Source organism: Rutilus rutilus, assembly GCF_951802725.1.
Source record: "Rutilus rutilus genome assembly, chromosome: 13".
Lineage (NCBI taxonomy): Eukaryota > Metazoa > Chordata > Actinopteri > Cypriniformes > Leuciscidae > Rutilus > Rutilus rutilus.
In genome coordinates, this window is record NC_140218.1 from 26,249,801 (window position 1) to 26,275,064 (window position 25,264).

A 25,264-nucleotide genomic window follows, 5' to 3' on the forward strand; every position below is an offset into this window, starting at 1 on the left:
AAGACTGGAGTACTTGCTGATGAAAATTCAGCTTTGCATCACAAAAATAAATTACTTTTTAAAATATATTTAAAAAGATAATATAATATTTCATAATATTACTGTGTTTTTTTTTTGTTTGTTTTTTTAACTGCAGGCTTGATGAGCATAAGAGACTTCTTTCAAAAACATTAAAAATAGTAATGTTTCCAAACTTTTGACTGGTACTGTATATATATATATATTTTTTTATTGTTTTAAGACCATAGCAACATGTAATAATAAAATATATGATATACCGGTTGTTGAGAGTTCCTTTTGCAACTGTTTTGAATATCTTTTTTTAATGACCCCCTCTTTATATAGGCTACAATAGCTATATTAAATAAGAGAGCAGCTATTTACAACGTTGTTGTTTTTTTAAGAGTTGTTACCATACTTGAAATCCCTTTTGATTAGAAGATTAAAAGTTGCAAAATCTCCAAATGTATTGTCTGAAATGGGATCAATATTTGTAAACACTTGAATAGATTTCAAATAAATCAATTTACATTTACTAAACACCCCAACTTATTGGTGTTTAAGGGATAGTTCACCCAAAAATGAAAATTCTGTCATCATTTACTCACCCTCAAGTTGTTCCAACCCTTTATGAGTTTCTTTCTTCATTTTTACACAAAAGAAGATATTTTAAAGATTACCAAACAGTTGACGGTAGCTATGGACATCCATGGTATTGGGGGGAAAAAACTATGGAAGTCAATGGAGCCCATCAAGTGTTTGGTTACCGACATTCATCAAAATATCTTATTTTCTGTTCAGCAGATGAAAGAAATCCATACAGTTTTTGGAACAAATTGAGGGTGCGTAAATGACAGAATTAAATTTTTGGGTGAACTATCCGTTTAATGATTGAATTCGGTCATAAACTCTTTTTTAGTTTGTGTATTTAAAAAAAAAAATTGTTCGGGCCTTTTTTCTTGTTTGCTGAATATAGTATTGTATTCTTTTTTTAAATAAAATGTACATTGTGAAGGAGCCAATAAGAATCAACATCCGGTACGTTAAGCCCCGCCCATCTAAGAACTTACGTTTATCGGTAATTTGCCATTCTAGCCGTTTACATTATTTCTACTCTTCAATGGCTGTCCTCCTGCAGACACACTGAGGATTTGTAATCCACGCGTGGAAGAATGAATAATATCATACTGCATGCACGGCTATTTTAATTACATGTCTGACTCAGTTAGAGGCTACATTTTCTCTCAAATGCGGGGAATTATTTCCAGCTTTAATCGACCTTGCACAAGATAACCTCCAGCTAAAGGAGACCTGCTGTCTGACAGCTCTCAAGTGCATCTTAATTTTTTAATATATGTGAGACTTCTTCTAAATCCAAACTTACTTTTTTATTCCGTCTAACGTTAGTGTCGTTGGAGCAACATTTCGAGCTTGCTTAAAATAGTAATAATTATTTAAAGTGCAATTTATAACGCGTTTCGGACAACTCGCCCTTGCAATCTGAATCCGAATCGCCGCTTCTTTATTAAAAAAAAGCAGCGCATACACATCTAGATTTAATAATAAATCTAGATTTTACTCTCGTTTTGTTAACAGTTTCAGGCTCAAACACACACGGCGCCGAATGGGAGTGAAACTCCCACACGGAAGTGACTTACACACGTTAGGCCAGTGATCACTGTGTGTGCTTTCTTACTGTATTTGTTATTAGTTGCGTTCATTTAATAGGTTATTAAAATGATCCCTGATAAGGCACCAGGCGAAGACGTGTTACATGCTTCAGAGGACTTGAAGAAAGAAGCGCACATCCCCAGTTTTGAGAAATACAAAGAGCTCTACATCAACTCTGTCGATTCCCCTGAGGGTGAGTTTCATTCTTTTGGGCAGGTTATTAACGGGTTAAAAACGGATATTTTCGACAAGAAAAATAATAATAAAAACTTAACATGGTTGTTTTTTTTAAAGCCTTGTGCCCTTGGTAGACAGCAGTTTGTATCTATAACCACCTATGCTCTATTTTTAAGTTACGGTTAGGTGTATTATTGATGTTGTAAACTTTGCTTTGAGTCTTTAATTGTTAGATAGCCAGCAAAGCTTAATGTAGCCTTGTATCTATATGTAATGTATAAAATAGAATATATTAGTTTATTTTTTAATAATTATACATAATTGATGTATTTATTGTTGTTGTACTTCTTTAAACGATAAAAATCCATACACAGGCCAAATGACTCAATTTAAACATCTCTGTACATTTAATTATTATTATTATATGTATTATAATAATTATTATAGTACTTCATAAATGTATTCATTATTATTATTGTGGATGTTTTTAATTTTTAAAAACATTTTATAAGCTTTTTTTTTTTATAAACCTTTACTAGTCACATTGATAGGTAGTGAATTGTCTGTGGTTTTGCGGTAGTTCTCTGTACACAAGTTCTGAATCAGCGTTTGTTTGTCCTGTTGTATCCAGAGTTCTGGGGAGATGTCGCCAAAGATTTTTTCTGGAAGACAAAATACACTGGGAAGTTCCTGGACTACAATTTCGACGTGACCAAGGGTGAGATTTACGTGAAGTGCATGGAAGGCGCCACAACCAACATCTGCTATAATGTTTTGGACCGCATCGTCCATGAGAGGAAACTCGGTGACAGGGTGGCTTTTTACTGGTTAGTATTTGTGAAGCATGTGTTTTAATTGTTTCAGTTTTCCTGGAAGTTGTGCATGTGGCATTAAGAGTCTTGTTTTTTATTTTGAGAATGGTGATATCAGTGTTTTGATTTTCATCTACTTTGCCATTATTATACAAAACAACATATTACAGTACACTTAAAGTGCCCCTATTATGCTATTTTAAATGTTCCTAATTTTGTTTTGGAGGTCTCCTTCAATAGGTTTACATGCATCCAAGGTCAAAAAACGCTTTCATTTTTTTTTTCATATTATACATTGAAGCATCACCTCATTTCTCAGAATCTGAAAAAGGTTTGCTTGAAGATTCAGTCTTTCTAAATCCCTCCTTACTGCCAGTCTGCTCTGATTGGTCAGATGGCCCAGTCTGTTGTGTGATTGATCTACTCTGCTCTGATTGGTCAGATGGCCCAGTCTGTTGTGTGATTGATCTACTCTGCTCTGATTGGTCAGATGGCCCAGTCTGTTGTGTGATTGATCTACTCTGCTCTGATTGGTCAGACGGTCCAGTCTGTTGTGATTGTTCTACTCTAGGACTGTCAAATAAAAATTCTAATTTTGCAGTTTGCTATTTTGTGTTCATGTAAAGTTAATGCATTACGCTGTCTGTTGAAGCGTGTTTTCTCAGGTTCCTGTTGAACTTACAGTTTGCACTATTGTAACTAATTGTCCTTGCATGCACATTAAGGAAATTATAATTTATTTAAGAACGATTGTTTCAAAAGTTAATGCACTTTAAAAAGTGAATGTCATTTAATTTCAATAAAAGATGCGATGCTTGATTTGGTTATATTTTCTTATTGCACTCGCTTATGGGCATAGGAGACAATGCAGTACTTTTTTCCTCTATTGCCTGTAGAATTTTAATATAATTCCAATTTTGCTAATATTTAAGAAAGAATTTCGAATTTAGGTTTTCAGCCGTTTTGACAGCTCTAGTCTACTCTGCTCTGATTGGTCAGATGGCTCAGTCTGTTGTGATTGGTCTACTCTGCTCTGATTGGTCTACCCTGCTCTGATTGATCAGACGGCTCAATCTGGGCGACAAAATGTTGCACAACGTTTTTTTAAACAGAAACGGTGATGCGTTGAACACACTGTTCTGATGACGAGAGTTGCAACTATGGCAGCTGAGAAGGCCATTCTTTGTGTTCTTTGTGAAGAATTTTCAGAGCCTGATGAAGTCGTAGCAAAACGTTGCGCACCGTTTTGAACTTGAACATACCCCTGTTGTGATTGGTCTACTCTGCTCTGATTGGTCTACCCTGCTCTGATTGGTCAGATGGCCCAGTCTGTTGTGGTTTGTCTACTCTGCTCTGATTGGTCTACCCTGCTCTGATTGGTCAGATGGCCCAATCTGTTGTGAATGGTCTATGAAACGAAACGGCCTTTACCATATCTGAATTTCATCCCCAGAGCTTCCTCAGCACTTAATATACGATGATATGAACAACAGACCACTAACGACTTCACCGTTTTTTTCTGAATCCAGCGCAAGTGAAGTGGATTTGCAGCACTGAAAACAGCATCTTCTATACATTTCGACAACACAAACCAAACTCTTCCAGTCCTCAGTTACAACTAAAGATTTGAGGGCGGGTCAGTAGACATTGTTCGTGGGCAGCCAATGAAGACCATAAGCAGGGATTTTGCTCATTTGTTACGTAGGTGTGTAACAGGAAGTGAGACTGGAATGGCTGATGACTTGTTTCAGCAGTTCAGAATCAATTCTTTCTTTTAGGAGACAATACCTTTATTTGTCGTGCACTTTGATCTTTAAAACTTTGCAGACATTTTACATTCACAAACAGCTTTATTACACACTGCATAAAAGGGAATATTCGAAAAAGCATAATGGGGCACTTTAATACCTCTAAAAGTACATTGGTTTATGATGATTGCTCATGGTTCTCACCGAATTTCAATCTACAACCTTTCAGTTACCAGCCCCGCACTATAACCACTAGGTTAAACCACACTTGTATTTAGTTTGAAACCTGTATATTAAGCCACAAACCTACATGGTTTAGTCCACTTTCAGATTACCTGAGTCGATACAGTATTGCTAGGCTGTTATTATATTCATATAATAATTTAATACACAGGCTTGCTGACAGACAGGGGCACATTGGAGCTATTTTAGTAGCTTGAACCAGGTCCCGCCAATAGCGGTCCACCCAGAATGAAGTGTATATTCAGTGTTGCATCTTCATAGGTTTCATTTGTTCATGTGCATTGCAGTGGATCAGTTTATCTGTGCTGAATGCTGTCCATGCAGTTCATGAGGACTTTTTTGGCAGTCATTGTTCATTAGAATTCAGATCTACAAAAATAGCCTTCAAGCGCGTCACGTGTAACGAATGTTGCTTGGGGCAGTTGCTAATTCTCTGCTTTTGCAATGCCAGTTTAGCAATTGTAAAGTTTTCCATCATTTCTCGTTTCAACATAAGTTCAAATCATTGCAGAATTCAGTTTGAAACACTCAAGCTTGACTCTTTTCAGCAGTTGTGGTCTTTTACCAGGCTTCTCCTTTCTGTGTCAGAACGCAGCTATATTTTAAGAACGTCTGCTGACACATCCAAAGTCAAGGGGGAAAAACAGTTACATGTTAACTTGTAGGGGACATTTAAGGGCACATCTCATGCCAAAATAGTGTTATCAGAGGTTTACCGTAATTGGAACATTGTCAGAAACAAACACTGAAAGTTAAAATTGAACATGCCGGTGAATCTAGGAGATGCACATCTGTTTTTGTCAACTTGCTCAGTGTCTCTGAAGTTCATACGTTGCCATTGAACATAGCATCAGTGCTCAAGGATCAATATGATTATGACTGTGCATGAATGAACTAAGTAAGAAAATATGTCTATGAGAAATACACTACCCTTCAAAAGTTTGGGGTCGGTATTGATAAAAAATACAATAAGAACCGTAATATTGTGAAATATTATTACGATTTTAAACAATTGTCCTATGTTTGAATAGATTTTAAAATGTAATTTCTTCCTGTGATGCAAAGCTGAATTTTCAGCATCATTACTCATTCTAATATGCTGATTTGATGCTCAATTATTATTATTATTGTTGATCAATTGTTAATAATTACCAATGTTGAAAACTTGGTTTTGTTGCTTAATATTTATGTGGAAACCATGATAATTTTTTTCAGGATTCTTTGAATAGAAACTTTAAAAGAACAGCATTTTATAACTCCTTTCTTTCTAAAATAAATAAATAACCCTTATAACATTGTAAAGTAGGCCCATTTACTGTCATTTTGATCAATTTAATGCATCTTTGCTAAATAAAAATACTTTTTATTTTTATATATATATACAGTGCAATGCATAAGTGAACACACCCATGCTAAAGTTGACTAAAAAGAGGAATAAAAAATCATATTTTGGAAATTGAACTTAATGCCATAATTTAAAAAATTAGGAAAAATCCAACCTTTAAGGACACCAATTTTCCTTGTGAATGAATAATGTATCGTAAATAAATAAATGTTCTTCCTTAAAATACATGGTGCATAAGTGAGTACACCCCTATGTTAAATTCCCATAGAGGCAGGCAGATTTTTATTTGTAAGTATTTTTTTTTTTGAAAAAATTTAGGATACTATGCATCCTGATAAAGTTCCCTTGGCCTTTGGAATTAAAATAGCCCCACATCATCACATAGCCTTCACCATACCTAGAGATTGGCATGGGGTACTTTCCATAAGATCATCTCTCAATGCAAATCAAACTAGCTTTTAGGCTAACTGAAATAAAACCATGCCAATCTCTAGGTATGGTGAAGGCTATGTGATGATGTGGGGCTATTTTAATTCCAAAGGCCAAGGGAACTTTATCAGGATGCATAGTATCCTAAAAAAAAAAAAAAATAAATACTTAAAAATAAAAATCTGCCTGCCTCTATGGGAATTTAACATAGGGGTGTACTCACTTATGCACCATGTATTTTAAGGAAGAACATTTATTTATTTACGATACATTATTCATTCACAAAGAAAATTGGTGTCCTTAAAGGTTGGATTTTTCCTAATTTTTTAAATTAAGGCATTAAGTTCAATTTCCAAAATATGATTTTTTTATTCCTCTTTTTAGTCAACTTTAGCATGGGTGTATTCACTTATGCATAGCACTGTATATTATACAAACTTTTGGAAGGTAAACGAGTAACATTTCTGGCATTGATTTGTATAGGGAGGGTAATGAACCTGGAGATGAGAAGACGGTGACCTACAGAGAACTGCTCCAGCAAGTCTGCAAGTTTGCTAATGTCCTCAAGTCACAAGGTATGCTCACACACATGCTGTTGAACTGGTTAAGAATGGTATAATGGACCAGCAGCAGGTTAAAGATTTGACACCGATGTAGTGTATTAAGGCAATGTCCTCTTGTCGTCCCTTGCACTCTTCCTCTCTCTGATTGTGCAGGAGTGAAGAAAGGTGACCGTGTGTCTATTTACATGCCCATGGTGGTGGAGCTGGTGGTGGCCATGTTGGCCTGCGCTCGGATTGGAGCGGTTCACTCTATTGTGGTCAGTCCTTTGTCATTTGAGACTCATTTCCTTTGTCTTCCCTTGAAATTCAGCTGTAGCACTGAATTGACCAATTATCTTTAAAAAAAAAAAAAGGAAAAAAATAAGCACCTATACATGGTTTGCAAGGTGTGCTTTTTTTTTTTTTTTTTTTTTTTTTTTTTTCTCTTTCAACAATGTTATACAAAGGAAAAATGTTTTTGCAACATTAGATTTATTCACGTTTTTGTGTTCATATCCCAGTTTGCCGGTTTCTCCGCCGAGTCGTTGTGTGAGAGGATCATGGACTCTCAGTGCTGTCTTCTTATTACAGCCGGTAAGAAAAGCATGGCAAAAAAAATCAAACGTCATTTACTCAAAGTATATAAACTCTGCTAATCCCAAAGTAAATCTGCTGAGTTTCCATCTACTGCAAAAGAGTGCTGCATTTCACAGGTCACAAGTCTGTGGATTGAAAGTGGCAGTAATCGTATTACTATCAAAAGCTATTTAGCCTGCAAATTTTTTTTTAGTAGTAACAGGGAACTCCACTCCAAGAGTTTGACATGTTTAGAAAGGGGAATGAGTTTTTGGGATAAATATGACCTGGATGAATCCCTTAATCCATCATTAAGCTATTTTTGAAGGCTGGAATGGTGCTGCATAATAAGGGTTAAGCTGATAATCACGATTATTTGCTTAAATTATAATCAATTATTAATCACGAATAATAGCCAGTAGGGCTGCACAATATTGAAGAAAAATGCAATATGCGATAACTCATTAAATAATGCGATATTCAATATGTGATACCATAATGCTTAAAGTGTGTAAAATAAACTTAAATTATCTTTAAAATATATTTTAAATGATATAACCTACATACGTGTTTCTTATTCTTTTTGTGACAAGAAAACATCCCTACAACTTCTGAAAGTGAACAGCAGTGTTTTACTGAAACATAAGAAGTGGTATTTTAACATCAGTGTAAACCACGGGGTTCAGGGTTTCAGGTAGGCCTACATTAGAAACTGAATAATCAAATGTAAAAATAAAAAACTGCTTAGTTTTCACTGTATGAATTAAATATATACTGATTCTTATTAAAGCTACAAAAGTTATTCAGCCAAGAGCAGTGAGTGATTTTCTCTTTGAGGGTCTTCATGACCCTAGTTATTGCAAGCTGTTGCGATATGCATATCGCGATATATACATTTACAATATTTCGATAATTTCTAATAGCCAGATATTCCAGGGAAAGATAATTTAAACACACACACACACTGGCTCCTAATCGTAATTCCAAATGTTGCATTTTTACTGTGTGTTCTAGCACATAATTGCATAAGTGCATTTATTCGTCAACCATGTTTGCACACAATGTGGTTGAGATTCATGTTTGGATTTATTACAGTTTGTCATAGAAAAAAAAGTTTCTCTCGCAGATTTAGTAGCAGCAAATCGCACACGTGGCCTCGTGAAGGAACGCAGACTGGCTATATGACACTTTTATTCCAGCAGAATTTCACAATGAACATTGCTAAACTTCAACTTACAACGGTGTTGTCAGATCATCAGCGCTTTCACTGGGCAGGAATGTTAAGTAAAGCACGGGATAGAAAACGTATACTTTTAAGAGAAAAGCTCAGTTTGGGGGATTTATTCTCGACATCTGGCAACCCCAAGCAAGAAAGATAATGGAGGCTCGCCGTTACCAATGCAAGATAATGAAAATGTCAAATTGTCAAAACGTTTTCAGGACAGACGTGTAGGTTGCGCCGAAGTCTTTGAGCTTGAGAGTGGACTATAACCATAAAATAAACATTTCAGCCATGATAAGATCAACATCTGTTATCACCTAATAAACATTTACTGTCTTTGTCTTTTCGGGATTTTCTGTGAAATGCTTAAATGTGTTTCTTTCTCTCCCCAGATGGGTTTTACCGCGGTGATAAGCTGATCAATCTGAAGCTGATAGCCGATGAAGCGCTACAGAAATGCAGGGACAAGTATGATAAACTCTAGTTAAGTAGTAGTGCAATGCTTATCATGTGCACGTAAACAAACAGAGGCAACTTTATTAGATTACTTTTGTCAAATGTGGAATAGTAGCAGTAGAGGGCCATTCTTGAAGACTGGAAAAATGTTTGGTTCTGATTCAGTTCTTCTCAACAATTTTTGTCTCTAAATGTTAATTTTGAGGGAGAAATGCTGGACTTAGATTCAAACAGAGCTATAATAACAAATCAGGAAATATTATTACAATTTAACATACCTGTTTTCTATTTGAGTATATTTTAAGATGGCAAAGCTGAATTTCCAAGATCATTACTCCAGTCTTCAGTCTTTTTTTGTATGTGTAAAGTTCAAAAGAACATCTTTTGTAACATTATAAATGCATTTTGGTCAGTTTTGATCAACTTAATGCGTCCCTACTGAATAAAAGTATTAATTTCTTTTCTTTTTTTAAACTGGACCCCTAATAAAGTGGCCACTGTAGCTGTGTACATGCTTAACAGTGTCTTTTCTGTTCACTTGATTCTCTAATGTCTTTCACACTGTCAGGTCTTTCACCGTGGAGAAATGTATAATGCTAAAACACCTGACAAAGGAAGACGAGGCCTCGCCGCCGGGCACGCAGTCACCCCCAGCGAAACGCTCCTGTCCCGACCTGCAGGTAACGCTTGACCTCTGCACCTCAGCCATACAACTAACAGACTCCATTCTTCATTTTTTCATGTTAATATGTTTCTTACTCGTTTGGACATCTCCATATTGCTACAGGTGTTTTTTTTTTATATCAAGCTTATCTTAGTAGAGTCCCAGAGCTGAGTTTTTGAATGCATTTTGTTTGGTCAAAAATAGATTAAAGCAAGTACAATGTTTGTTTGTTTTTTGTTTTTTTTAATTGCCGATACCAATAGAGACCAGGGTGACCAATTTAAAGATAGACACTACCGTTCTATAGTTTGGGGTCTGTATGATTGTTTTAATGCTTTTATGCTCACCAAGACTGCGTTCATTAGAACAAAAATACAGTAAAAACTTGAATTTTAAAAATCTGATTAAAATAATTATACATTTTTGAATTATAATACTATTTTATTAAATATAATCAAAATAATCATTTATTCCTGTGATGTCAAAGCTGAATTTTCAGCATTAATACTCCAGTCTTCAGTGTCACATGATCTGTCAGAAATTCTAATGTGATGATTTGCTGCTCAAAAAACATTATCAATGTTGAAAACAGTTTTGCGGCTTAATATTTATGTGGAAACTGATACATTTTTCTTAGATGAATAGGAAGTTCAAAAGAACAGCATTTATTTGAAATATAAATCTTTTGTGACATTATAAATCTCTTACTGTCGCTATTAATCAATTTAACGCATCCTTTCCTTGCTGAAAAGTATTCATTCAAATAAAAACAACAGTAGTGCACACAAAATTACTTTTTAAAACACTTTTTTTTACTAAATAATTACTCATAATACATGAATATAATTGCAAACGGAATGATATCAGAACAGATGCAGACCAGGTTCAGAACTGTGTTTCCCTCCTGAGCACATGGCTTTGAGACTATTCTGAGGTTTGATTTAAGTTAAAAAAGAATGATTATTATTACACCTGAATCAATGGATATCTGTCGATGTTAGTGGGGAAAAGATTCAGACGAAGAAATGACTGCAGTATACCTTTCATAAAGTCTTTGTTCTGGTCTCTCAAATGTTAACTCTGGTCCTGTACATCTCCTGAGGAGTTTTGAGTCTTGCATTGTCCTGTGTGTTACAGATATCTCTTGGTTATTTAACAAAGGCTTTGTGTCACTGTTGTAAATCCATAAAGGTCTGGCGTGATTTCTCTGACCTTTGAAGCAGTTGAACGTATTTATGTGTGACGCTCACCTATGCAAGCTGATCTCTTTTAAACCTGTAATTCTAACAATGTCAATTTGACTTTTTATGCAAAAGATCTTTTTTTTTTTTTTTTTCATCAATGTGGGTCCATGTCTGTGTCCTTTTCCTCTTTCGGTGTGAGTAATCTCTCCATTAACCCCCTTTAGCAGGAGAAACAGAAAAGAGTAAGGAAGGTCCGTCCCCCCCCACAGGTATTTCATGTCTCCTTTGTGCATCAGTTGTGTGTGTGTGTGTGTGTGTGTGTGCTTTGTCTTATTAACACCTGTTTGCGTGCTCATGGGCAGCTCTCTTGCTCTTAGGGGCGGCTCGAGACCTTTATCACTGTCCTCACATTCTCACACAACACCATGTTTGTGTGAGTTGCTGTGTGTTTGCTTTTGAAAATGCATTTCACACACTCATCAGACTTGGCGTTCAATTATAAGGCCATAAATGAAAGGCATATTCTAACTTATTAACAACTTAATGTCTTAAAGCATGGCATCTGTTGTATTGTCGATTACCTATGATAATTGACTTTTTATTTGTTTTTACACAAACTGTAAAAACTAAGTGATTTCTAGAAATAAACTGTTGTAATTTACAGCAGACCATAGATGAGGTATTTAAGTTGACATTAAGTTGAAAATAATTTCGAATGTTCCTTTTTGATTTTTGTTTTATAAAGTAGTCTATTTTACAGTATTGTGAGTGTTAAAAATGTGTTTGTTTTCTCCTCAGAGTTGTAAATGAAAATGTAATTACAATTCTCACAATTGTGACATTACTTCTCATAATTGTGACTGTATTGCACAATATGACGTTCACAGAGTTCTCACAATTACAACTTCATACACTGCTGTTCAAAAGTTTGGGGTTGGTAAGATTTTGACAGAAGTCTCTAGTAAGGCTGCATTTATTTGATCAAAAATACACTAGTCTCTAATATAGTGAAATATCATTGCAATTTAAAAGAATTGTACGTTTCTATTTTAACGTATTTTAAAATACGTAATTTTACTATGATGACAGCTGAATTCAGCAGCCATTACTCCAGTCTATTTGGAACTTAATAAACATCTTATTATTATCAATGTTGAAAGCAGTTGTGCTGCTCAATATTTATATGGAATTATGTGTTTTCAGGATATTTTAATGAATGTAGAGGTTTTACAGCATTTATTTGATAAATAATTTAGTAAAATTATAGTTAACATTATAGTATCATTATAAATGTCTTTATAGATCAGCCTTGAAGGGATAGTTAAAAATGAAAGTTCTGTCATTTACTCGCCGTAATATTTTCATTCATCTTCGGAACACAAATGAAGATCTTTTTGATGAAATCTCAGAGCTTTTTATCCCTCCATAGACAGCTGCACAACTACCACTTTGACGCTTCAAAAAGTTCATAAAGACATTGTAAAGCTAATCCATATGGATTGAGCTGTTTAGTCTAAATTTTCGGAAGAAACCCCGTCGCTTTAGACTTTATTCACATATAAACATTCATCAGCACACACATCAGTTGTGGTAAACAGAAGCTCAAACATGTCCGCCTGATGTATGATCTCTTTATGAACTTTTTGAAACAACACAGAGGTAGTTGCGTAGCTGTCAATGAAGGGACAAAAAAAATCTCTCAGATTTCATCAAAAAGATCTCGATTTGTGTTGAACGAAAGTCTTACGGGTTTGGAACGACTTGAGGGTGAGTTATTGATATCGAAGTTTTTCAAGTTCGATGTTTTCATTTGAGTAAACTATCTCTTTAATGCATTTCTTATTTTGCATCATATTTCTTATAAAATGCATATAATTTTTCAGGGTTTTTGGTTAATTGAAAGTTCAAAAGAACGTTAATCTTATCAATGGTAAGCATCTGACTTGAATAAAAGAAGAAAAACATTTGTTTTAATCTTACTGACCTCAGACTTTTATATGGAAGTGTTTGTCATGTTTATTTATTTTTTTTCTTCTTTTTTTTCTTTTTTTACTCCAAGACTGAAACAGTCTTTCATTGTCTAGTATTGGTTGGTTCAGTAACACTTCATAAACATTTTCATTAACATCAAAAACATTTATAGATCATTAGAAAATATTAAATAATTACTTAATACCTCATTACATTCAGAGATGTAAAAAGTTAGAAATGTTTTGTTAATGGTTATTATGAAGTGTTTCCACTTGACTTGATCGCCAGTTCTGATCCATGAGCTAGCACTGAAACCTTTTACTGTTCCTAGTAAAAGTACCACATCTCTGTTAAATGACAAGTGTGTCCATGTCCTAAATGATCTCCTCACATACGCTTTGCGATTTCATCACAAATGTATCTGGGAAGCTCTCATGGTAGTGACTAGACTAAATGCTCGGTGTTAGCAGTTTTATGTGCTAAACCTTTTCCGCTCAGACCGTCTAATGGATTTGATGGTTCTCTCTGTGTAGTCAAAGACTAACTCACCTATGAGCTCCATGCTAATGCTCTTGTCACTTAAATGAACTATAGTGTTCCCTCTGTCTCTGAACTGCATGAAAAACTAGATCTTTAGACTTCTCTGTTGCGTTCATGTCTCTTTTTGTTTGTCCGTCTAGTGTTTTTGTGTTAACTAAACCTGATCTTTTCAGATGCTTTCTCTTTCAGTTTTGAAAACGGCTTTGGCTAAAGCAGACGGGCATTTGTGCTACATTCACTTTGGTTAGATTGAACTGAATCTGTCTAATAAGTCTGACTGAAATAAATACCAATGTGTGCCTCTGATTAACGTATTACATGCATTATTTGCATGCAATCTTTTCATTTAATCTTTTGCTGCTTTTCAAGTCATTCTGGAAAAGTTGGATTTACGAGATGAGCGAATGCTTGACACCACAATGATTTTTCCATTATAAAAACAAATAGAAAACCCATTGTAGTTATAGAGTGATTACAGTAGAAGTCTATGGACTTTACACCTCTGAAAACAACCAAAATCACTTCCCATGACTTGAAAGCAGCATTTGTTCTGTTCAGTCCAGCAGTTTATAACTTTCACAGACTGATTTGATAACATCAGGTTCCCTAAATTTTGTATCGTTCTCTGAAGTGTGACACCAGAGGTGTAAAGTCCAGGGGTCAGAAAGTAAAAGTCCTGCCATATGTTTATTCCACCCATGATCTCCGCCAGCTGAATTCACTAATTAGTTATCTCCTGGCTGAAAAACTGTGCTAATTAGCAAATCCAGGTGATTGGAACAAAATAATGAGGACTTTTGCTTTCTGAACCTGGACTTTACACCTCTGTGTGACACCAGGAAGAGTGAACAGTTACACGAGCCGAGTTAACTATGAGCGCTCTCTGTTCTGTGATTGGTGCAGGTGCCGTGGAATCCTGAGGTGGATATGTGTTGGCACACTCTGATTGGTGGAGCGTCAGAGGAGTGTGAGCCTGTGTGGTGTGATTCAGAGGACCCGCTCTTCATCCTCTACACCAGTGGCTCTACTGGGAAACCTAAGGTAGATCCTCCAAACAACCCAATCCTCCTTGAACTACTTGAGTGCGTTATTTGCTTTTCGTATACAGCTCTTATTTGTCCCTCTTTTTCTCACACTCTACCACTCCACTAGGGTGTGTTGCATACCGTGAGTGGCTACATGCTCTACACTGCGGCCACCTTTAAGTTGGTGTTTGATTATCACTCTGATGATGTGTATTGGTGCACTGCGGACATTGGTTGGATCACCGGTCACTCATACATCACATATGGGCCCATGGCCAATGGCGCAACCAGTGTGTTGGTGAGGGGAACATCCTGATTTTGCTCTTTGTAGTCACTTTCTTTAAGTGATTGAAAGCATATTGACTTATCTACAAAGGCCTTTATTGTATAATATAAATTTTATTTTTTTATCTTCTGTTTCTAGTTTGAGGGTCTTCCAACATACCCGGATGTGAGCCGAATGTGGGAGATTGTTGATAAATATCAAGTCTCCAAGTTCTACACGGCACCCACCGCCATCCGGCTACTGATGAAGTACGGCAGTGAGCCCGTTCAGAAGTGAGTTCGGGGTCTATTGTGTCTGTAGACTGTAATACTTTAAAGTGATTGTAAATACATTTATAATAGGGATGCAGTGAAATTGAAATGCTGGACCGAAACCAAAAAATTCAGGATGCGCTTGGCTGAAAACCGATTAATTAATCAAACTTTAATCAACACTCAAATAGCTAAAATGGAGTTGTATAAACATTTAAATTGCACATAACTTTTTAATAACAGAATTGTTTCTACTCTAGTTTGTTGGTGAAATATAAACATTTAAACGACGATAAACTCTAATCATTTGTTCTCATGACAGATTTATTCAAAATTCATTAAATCATGAAGACATCACTAACAGGTTAAGTAAAAATATAATGAATATGTAATACAGTGCATATATTTAGCCAAATGCTCTTCTTTAGAGTTTTTTTTTTTTTTTAGCTAGAGTAACTAGTCAATTAATGGACATTGAATCGCTTTCTTGAGGTAAACGTAACGTTAAGTGACATTGTATAGCTTACAAACTGTTTTCTTGATGACTTTCCTCAGTTGAAACAGCGATTACATGAGGTTTCATTTCCGTAAGTTGTAGTATATCTTGCAACATACCTTCTGGGGTTCAGCCATGTTTATTTCATGCTATAACTAGTAGTAAAGAGGAAGAGATTATCGGTTTATGTGCGCTTGATCCGTAGAATTTCGTAATAAAATCGACAGAATTTTTAAATTGAGACTTTGCTTCGTATTAAAAGTAACAAAGCACAAAGTTTTTGCGATTATAGAATGGCAGGTACTACACATCTTCAGTGAAGTTTTGTTCACGCATCAATAGAAAACAGCACAGACTAAAATTATTTGTGATTTAGAAACCATATCATTACCGATTAAATTCGAGAAATTAATATTGTCAATCCAGAGCTAGTGTCCACACAGCTGACATGTTGTAGTACTGTTGTAGCTTATCCACGTTGTGTCACGAAACAGACGCTGAACACATGGTCTGTTTTGGCCACTGATTTTGGCCCTCCAATACCATTTGGACCCGAAAATAGCTGTTTCGGCTCAATTTCAGCGACAAAAAATTGCGGTGCATCCCTAATTTATAATGTTACAACCGATTATTATAAATAAATGTTCTTTTGAACTTTCTATTCATCAAAGAATCCTGAAAAAGATGTAAGCACAACTGTTTTCAACTCTGATCATAATAATATATGTTTCTTGAGCATCAAATCATCATATTAGAATGATTTCTGAAGGATCATGTGACACTGAAGACTGGAGTAATGATGCTGAAAATTCAGCTTTGATCACAAATTCCATTTTAAATATATTAAAATAGAAAACAGTTATTTTAAATTGTAATATTTCACAATATTACTGTTATACTGTATATTGTTCAAGTAAATGCAGCCTTGTTGAGCATATGAGACTTCTGTCAAAAGTATAAAACAATCCCCCCCCCCCCATATTTATGTTCAGCTATCAAAATATTTATGACCTTAAAATAGTTTTCTGTGAAATTCTTATCCAGTAATATTTTTCATTGACACACTGTGTGTTGTGTGTATATATAATATAGTGTTTACAATATGAAGTATAGTGTTTAGGAATTAGTATTGAGTCTATGACAGTATTGAGAGTCTATGGTAATGTTATCTATCTAGGACACTTTCTCCCATTTCCTGATAACACTTGATGTAACTTTATGATAACTACTGTAATGATATGATATAGTTACACTTGATAGTATTCGTCTCTTTGTGTACAAAGTCTGCTAACAGAGCCACGTTTATACGTCCATTCGCTGTGCGTTGTGTGCAGTGTGTTTTTGCATACAACTGGTGCCAGTATGTGTCAGCTTTCTGTCAGCAACCTTGATACACAAGTACCAATAGATACATCTACCTAGTCTTTATTACTATTTACCACATTTTACAAAAATTTACAAAACTGTGCAATGGTTTGTGTGGTCAGGTATAAGCGGACCTCCCTGAAGATTTTGGGGACAGTAGGGGAGCCCATAAACCCAGAAGCCTGGCAGTGGTACTACAGCGTGGTGGGAGAGAAGAGATGTCCGGTGGTGGACACCTTCTGGCAGACTGAGACGGTATGAACTGAAGCCAGAGCAGTAACATCCATGTTGCTTTGAAGCCGTCTACCATAAGGTCACTTGTCTTTTTTTTGTATGTTCCTCAGGGTGGGCACGTGATGACCCCTCTGCCGGCCGCTACGCCCCTGAAGCCTGGCTCTGCCGTGAGTGAACTTTGTGCTATGAATAAATAATAAAAATGTAGCAATGAATAAAAACATACACTAGTGGTCAAAGGTTTGGGGTCAGTAAGATATTATTTATATTATATTAATTAATTTATATATTATTGGTTTTTTGTTTTGTTTTGTTATGTTCTTGAAAGAAGTGTATTTGTATTGCATGTATTTGATCAAAAAAAAATATGGTAAAAACAGTTATATTGTGAAATATTATTAGAATTTAAAATAATTTACAATTTATATAATTTATTCCTGTGATGCAAAGAGTTTTCAGCATCATTACTCCAGTCTTCAGTGTCACATGATCCTTCAGAAATCATTCTATGATGATTTGCTGCTCAAGAAACATTTCTTATTATTATCAATGTTGAAAACAGGTGTGCTGCTTAATAATTTTCTGGAAACTGAAAAGCGCTTAATTGACAGAGAAATATATTTTGTAACATTTTGTAAAATGTCTTCACTATCACTTTTTAATAAAAGTATTTTTTTTTTATTCTTACTGACCCTAAATGTTATAACAGAAATGTATATATTTGCACAAAGTAACCATTAAAGGATACAAGTTGATGAACAGCATTTGTTGCATAAAATTCATTACCACAGTTAATGTAAAATAATTTCTACAAAACAGAAGCATACATGCTAATTTGAGATTAATGTGGTAGAATCGCTTACTAACTTCTGTATGTTGGTTAATGTTTGTAGACATTTCCCTTTTTTGGGGTTGTACCTGCTATTCTGAATGAGTCGGGGGAGGAACTTGAAGGACCGAGTGAAGGCTATCTGGTACAGTGATTATTTTTTTTAAAATTTGTGTGTGTGTGTAATTTTTTTTCCCTCATACTTTTGTATTTTTAGTTAAGAGATGATTTGATTACCATACATTTTGTTTGATTTCCGTGTTCATTTTAAAATACTTAACACTATTTAACCATGCAAAAACTCAAGTTTAAAACACAAGAGCTGTTGTGTGTTCACTCCTCTCTTCCTCAGGTGTTTAAACAGCCTTGGCCAGGTGTGATGAGAACAGTGTATGGAAACCACCAGAGGTTCGAGACCACCTACTTCAAGAAATTTCCTGGATATTACGTGACTGGAGACGGTAATTTGTGCTGTGATTCGTTTTCAGTTTTACAGTAAGTGTGCTTCATATAATTGTGAGAAGGGAGAGTTTGTGCTTTAGTTAAGCGTGTCTTGTCTGTCCAGGTTGTCGTAGAGATAAAGACGGGTACTACTGGATCACTGGAAGGATAGATGACATGCTGAATGTGTCTGGTGAGTAGAGGATGAGGACATTTTGTACGTTTGTTGATTTGTACAATACCCATCAACAACATCAAAAGTCTCCAGTTGTGTAATTTCCCCCAGTGTGGAGAAAGAGAATGTGTGGCTTGGACCTACAGATGTTGAAGTAATGCAGATTAATGAGTTACGAAGACAAGTCGATGAAATTCAGGACACACATTACAGACATTTGTCTCTTGCCTGCTTTCTATCTCTTTACTGATATGACTCTAGCGTTTACAAAGGGTTGAAGTAGCTTACATACCAGTAACCGTACAATAAACAGCCTGTAATAGAGCAAAAGCTTATATTACTGGTGGATCTGTTTGTTCCAGGACACTTGCTGAGCACTGCAGAGGTGGAGTCGGCTCTGGTGGAGCATGAAGCCGTGGCAGAGGCAGCGGTTGTGGGGAGACCACACCCTGTCAAAGGCGAGAGTCTCTACTGTTTTGTCACCCTCAATGACGGAATCAACTACAACCAAAAGCTGGAGGCGGAGCTTAAAAAGCAAGGTATGTGTGCTTCAATGAATGGTTCATGCAAAAACTTTAATTCTGTCATAATTTATTCACTCTTATGTAAGTCGGACCCCATATGATCCTCTTTCTTCTATAAAACACAAAAGTAGATGTTAGCCAGAGTGTTTAAACTGCTCTTTCCTATACAGCGAAAGTGATTTTATATCATCAAACTTAAAGTATCATAAGAAACAAACTGTACAGCTTATTCGCTAAGTCTTTTGAAGTCATACAACTGTTTTTTTTTTTTTTTTTTTCGGTTTTGCTTTGTTTTGTGTTGCTTTTTTTTGCTTTGTTTTTTTTTACTGATTATCTCTACTGATAATCTGCCAGAGCTCTCACATTTTCCTATTTTAATTCTAGTATTCCTATTTTATTAACTATTTCTTGTGTTTTGAGCTTTTGTCTGCTGTTTAAATAATAACTTGACAAAGCATTGAATAATGATTTTTGTTTAATCATAAACTTTGAGTTTATATAAAAACAGTTTCATAAACTCTGAATAACGGCTTTCTTTTCATTTCTTTTTTTCAAACAGTGAGAGAGAAAATTGGTGCCATAGCTACGCCTGACTACATTCAGAATGCACCCAGCCTTCCAAAAACCAGATCAGGTATTAATATTGAATGGTTTATTTGTTTATTTGTTATTTATTTATTTATTATTATTAAAACTTTTATTTTGTTTTGTTTTTTTAAGGTAAGATCATGCGTCGCGTCTTGAGGAAGATAGCATGTAATGAACGGGATTTAGGTGACGTGTCCACATTAGCAGACAGCTCCGTCATTGAACAGCTGTTTGAGAACCGCTGCTGTTCTGCTGTGTGACCACCAGGGGCTTCCAACACAACGCCACTGTCTGGCCCCAATACAAGCTTCAGTTCTGGAAGGAGAAGGATGAGTCTGAGCTTAGAATGGAGTTTAGGATAATGCTAGTGGGCAGGCAGAATGAAAAAATTAAAGACTTAAGGATCTCTAGGAAAACCCAAGGATTGGGAGCGGCACAGTTTTAACCACATTATTTTACAAGAATCACCTGTATATCAGAAATCATTGTTTCCCTCAAATGTTTCTTTTTTATTTGTTTATATTTTCCTCTTCCTTTTTCCACGTTCAGTTTATTCATTAATCTTTATATAACTACACTGTCCAGCTTTCAATGTGCCAACATAACCTAAAACAGGTTATCATTTGTTTTGTTTTTATCTCCTAAAACGGTAAATAAGACCGTCATGTCACAATTTTTGTTGTGTACTCTGAAATAGCACTGTGTTAAATCTCTGCTTTGGTCGAAGGTTTAATTTTTAACATTTACCTTTCCTAACAAGCCAAAGCATGCATTAATATTTACCAGAATAACATGGTATCATGCAGGTGTTTCATATGTTAAAACTGAACTATGTATGTTTTACCCTGGAACAGTTTGTGACTTTGATGAACGTTTGTGTGTGAACTGATATTATAGTTCTCCAGGAAAGTTATGAATGAGCTTTGGTTGACTGCATAAAGGCTGTATGTTTATTTGAAAACATACTCAAATATAGTAAATGGCATTTCTGACCATGATGGTCTTGTTATAGACAACACTTAGACCTGTTCAGTGGGCTTTCCATTTATGAAGTCATATTTGTGTTAAAATCTGTCATTTTATATTGTGAAGGTTTCCTCTCATAAAATATTTTCTGGAGAAAAGTGATCAAATTCCTGCCATTTCATGAGTGTATGACGCTCTCATGCACCACTACTGGATTGTACTTGTTATCATTGTCAGATTGATTTCTTCCTGCTTGGCATTAATTGTTTTTGTGTTGTTGGTCGAGTTTTGAATTTCATAGCTCTTGATGTGGATGAGTATTAGCTGTCAGTGCTTTTCTCAACCCTCTAAACACTCACTAGCCTATATGATGAGCAACCTTTGAACTTTAGAACTTTACTTTTCATTAATTTCCTTGTAATCAATTCATCTGTGCAGGGCAAGAAACAGAACTGGGTGAATTAAAGTGCTGAAATTTTGAAATAGTTTTTGTGCTCTTGTGTGCTTTACTCTTGCAATGATTATTATCTGATGAATTATGTGCCTGTACTGCAGGGTAATTTAATTTATTTAATAAAATTTTATGGTGGAGCTGCTCCTTAAAGTCTCAAGGGTTTGGGGTCTGTATTATACAGTGCCGCTCGAACGTTTACACCCTTTGCAGAATAGACTATTTTAACAAAATAAGACAACATTACAAAATGCATGTTATTTTTTTATTTGGTACTCTCCTGGATAAGATATTTTACATAAAAGATATTTACATATAGTCCACAAGACAAAAAGATTTATAAAAAGAACATTGGGCAGTTTAACTGCTCAGGACGAACAAGGGATTCAAGAACCATCATAAAACAAAAACAGTCATGGATCATCCAGGTAACGACACACAGTATTAAGAATAAAGGGTACATCAGCTTTTGAACAAGGTCATTTTTATAAATGTAGCTGCTTCTTTTTTTGTCTTTTTTTTTTTTTTTTTGTCTTATGGACTATATGAAAACATCTTTTATGTAAAATAGTTTATTCAGGGCAGTACTAAATAAAAAATAACATGCATTTTGTATTATCATGTACATATACATCTTATTTTGTCAAATTTTTCACAGATTCTGCATGTGTAAACTTTTGAGCAGCACTGTATATAAATTGTATAAATTATTACTTTTATTCAGTAACGATGCATTAAACTTAACAAAAGTGACTGTAATGACTATATTTATATTCCTCACAGAATCCTGAAAAAAGTTTGGCTATTGTGACATCAACCCGACTTTCATCTCCAACCAAAATCCAACGTCTGTCCGACGTCGGACGGTGACGTCAACCCGACTAAGATTTCCAACCATGCAACAAATGCAACCCTTAGGCTACTACTCGAGGACCTTGAAAGAAATGTAGTGGAGTAAAAAAGTACAATATTTGTCTTTCAAATGTAGAGAAGTTCACACAGAAAAAATAATACTCAAAGTACATACTCAAAAAGTGTAGGCTACTTAAGTACAGTAGCCTACTCAAGTAAATTTACTTTGCTACTGTCCACCATGCACACAATTTACAATTCTTTAATATTGTTCATTTCGTGCACCAAACCAATTCTGTCACATCGCAATTCACAAGCCATTTTTTTGCTGCTGAAACTTTAAGACTTATATGCAATGTGTATAATATTCTTGAGTTGAACTCATTAACCCATGAGTAAATGAATCATTCTTTAGAGTCGGATTTGATCCGGATTATAATTTGGATTGAACGAATCATTCGTATCGTATCTCGTACACAGTTCAACTGACTGATTCTGTCGCAGCGTTTTCGAGTTAATACCTGGTTTGAAAGATTATCGGTAATTACTTAAATTTGTTACTCACACAAATCTATCATAATACAGCGTCAAGTCGTATGGGCAGCTTTTATAGTATTTTTATTTTGTTTTTGTTTTGTTGCTTTTTTGGGGGGAGATTAACAGCTGTGGCCACAAACTGTTGTTGAATGGAAAAGACGTGTAAATGTGTACATTTTTGTTCCACAGAAGATTCATACGTTTTTGTAACAACATGAGGGTGAGTAAATAAAGATTTGCATATAATATAATTTTGTATACGTCGTGACGTGTATACATACCATTCTATCTTGTTTTTTGTTTTTTTGTTAGTCCATGTTCCAGTTACACATAAGATGAACAATCCTCCACAAGATGGCAGTGATTCCCAAGTCTTCACTTCAGGAAGACAAAGAGAAAAGAGGTCCTCTCTCTATAAGGATCCAAAAAGCAGGTTTAATGTCATTTTTCATTACATAACACCCCTTTTCTGCCCGAAATACACACGTGTCAATTTAATTAACCCATAAGTTCGTGTTTTGGTGCTCTTTTCCTGGGGGAAAAGCCCACTGGCCATCTGGTATTCAAGCCGTGTGAAAGTGATTGAATAATTCATGCCGCACTGCTCAGTTTGCTGTGAGGAGCAGAGGGCAGTCCACTTCTTTTCCTTTGTGTATCTGTGCGTGTATGAGGCCAGGGAGTGGGTTAATTATACTATTTTTACTTTCCTCACATATGCATTTTAAACAAGACACGATGAAGTGATATTCATAGGACAACGTATGGTTTGATAATCAAGTGTGGAAACAGATGAATCCGTGCATTTGGCGACAACAAGATAGAGTGCTTCATATTCAGTTGGAGTAGGCCTATATTTAATACACAACATTTGTCAGCAGCTGGTAAACTGCTCACTTCATGAATCCCATGTTGATGTTATTGATCTTCATAACACAAGGCTGTGTAATTCTGTTCAGTTCAGGCCATTTCGGCAGTATATTAACACTCTTTCACACGACAACAGATTTTCTCCTTTAAGATTATAACCACTTCATATTTCCATTCATGTCTCTTCATCATTTCATCTTTAGGCAGTATTGTTCTGTGGTACTTCAGGGAGGCAACAAGCCCTGTGTCAGATAATAGAGCTATAGTCTTCAGGAGGTTTAGCGGTTCAGCTGAAAGCTCTACGGCCTTCTTGTCTTTTGCATCTGTATGGCTGAAGGCTGTCAGGTCTCGTGTTTGTGTGCGCTGGGATTTACTGCGGCAAGAGGCAGGTGAAAATGCACAGGACAACATGCGGTTTGATTTACTTGAGGCTATTTCTTTGTTGTTGGAGGTGTTTTAATAAAAAAGAAAGCCTCTTTATGTTACTTCATTGTCAGTCGTAAGCAACAAACACATTTCAGTTTGGTGTTCCTTGTGGTAAATATAGTTGACAAAGATTACAAACAGCTTTAAAAAGAATAGTAAAAGTGTGCCTCTTTTTAGGCTATTGGTTTGTGAATTTTTGGAGGATTGTGGGGAAATGCTCTCTGTATAGTTGGTGAGGTTGGTAAGCAAATATGTTGAAAAGGTCAGAAATCTAGAACATACTGTTCAAAAGTTTGGGGTCAGTAAGATATATATATATATATGTATATATTTAGTCTGTTATGCTCAACAAGGCTGCATTTATTTGATCACAAATACAGTAAAAACAGAAATATTGTGATAAGCAGCACAATTGTTTTCAACATTGATAATAATCAGAAATGTTTCTTGAGCAGCAAATCATCATATCAGAATGATTTCTGAAGGATCATGTGACACTGAAGACTGGAGTAATGATGCTGAAAATTCAGCTTTGCATCACATGAATGAATTACATTTTAACATATATCAACAGTTATTTTAAATTGTAATTATATTTTACAATATTACTGTTCGTACTGTATTTTTGATCAAATAAATGCAGCCTTGGTCAGAGAATAAGCGTTATAAACGTTAATAAATGCTTACATTTTGGTAAGAATTCTGTAAAGTTTTTGTGTAGATGTGTAGATCATCCTTTTAGCGATGGGACTGTGAAAAAGCTGTTGTCCTATCAATACATAAAGAAAGCATGCAGTAATTTGTCTTTACAAAATTTGGCATACTCTACTAATTGATACAATTTTTTTCATGCACATATTAGTGTTTTACATGTTTTATACTATTAAACATGCCACTTTTCTACCTCCTACACTAATATGAGACATATGGTACGAACATATAAATCAACGATTGGCAAAGAAGGCAGATGCTTATGACTTAATATCCATCAAGATTCTTGGATATGGATTAATCATAATAACTGGCTCTGATATTAAGATTTATTGTCTGAAACTAATGATTTACCTTTAGTTTATGGATTCAGCCTGACAAAAATGTCATGGTGCCATTGTCAGTGTCATGCACGACCCCCACACCCCATTTATATCCTCAGGTTGAGCCTCCTGTTGAAGCTGTCTGCATCGTTTCGTCTGGCAGACTGTGGGACACCCAGGGAGGTCTCTGGTGTGTGTGTGTGTGTGTGTGTGTGTGTGTGTGTGTGTGTGTGTGTGTGTGTGTGTGTGTGTGTGTGTGTGTGTGTGTGTGTGTGTGTGTGTTGGCCCAGCTGTCATCTACTTTTGACCACTGAACATATGCAGCACGGAGCTGCTG

The 25,264-nt window shown here is 35.4% G+C and overlaps 1 protein-coding gene across 2 annotated transcripts; it reads left to right on the forward strand.

Annotated features, from left to right (window-relative positions):
* The first annotated feature begins 1,074 nt into the window (after positions 1-1,074).
* On the forward strand, positions 1,075-21,245 carry acss2 (acyl-CoA synthetase short chain family member 2). Of its 2 annotated transcripts, XM_084427952.1 has the most exons (19): positions 1,075-1,864; positions 2,480-2,675; positions 6,909-7,000; positions 7,142-7,245; positions 7,489-7,561; positions 9,158-9,233; positions 9,790-9,901; positions 11,294-11,338; positions 14,484-14,621; positions 14,733-14,903; positions 15,030-15,163; positions 17,126-17,258; positions 17,348-17,404; positions 18,131-18,211; positions 18,419-18,527; positions 18,632-18,700; positions 19,045-19,221; positions 19,766-19,840; positions 19,927-21,245. In XM_084427952.1, the coding sequence occupies exons 1-19, from the start codon at positions 1,738-1,740 to the stop codon at positions 20,052-20,054; spliced, it is 2,097 nt and encodes a 698-aa protein (XP_084284078.1). In that variant the 5' UTR covers positions 1,075-1,737; the 3' UTR covers positions 20,055-21,245. The 2 variants fall into 2 exon arrangements, with proteins under 2 accessions (XP_084284078.1, XP_084284079.1); XM_084427953.1 differs by lacking the exon at positions 11,294-11,338.
* Positions 21,246-25,264: the final 4,019 nt, after the last annotated feature.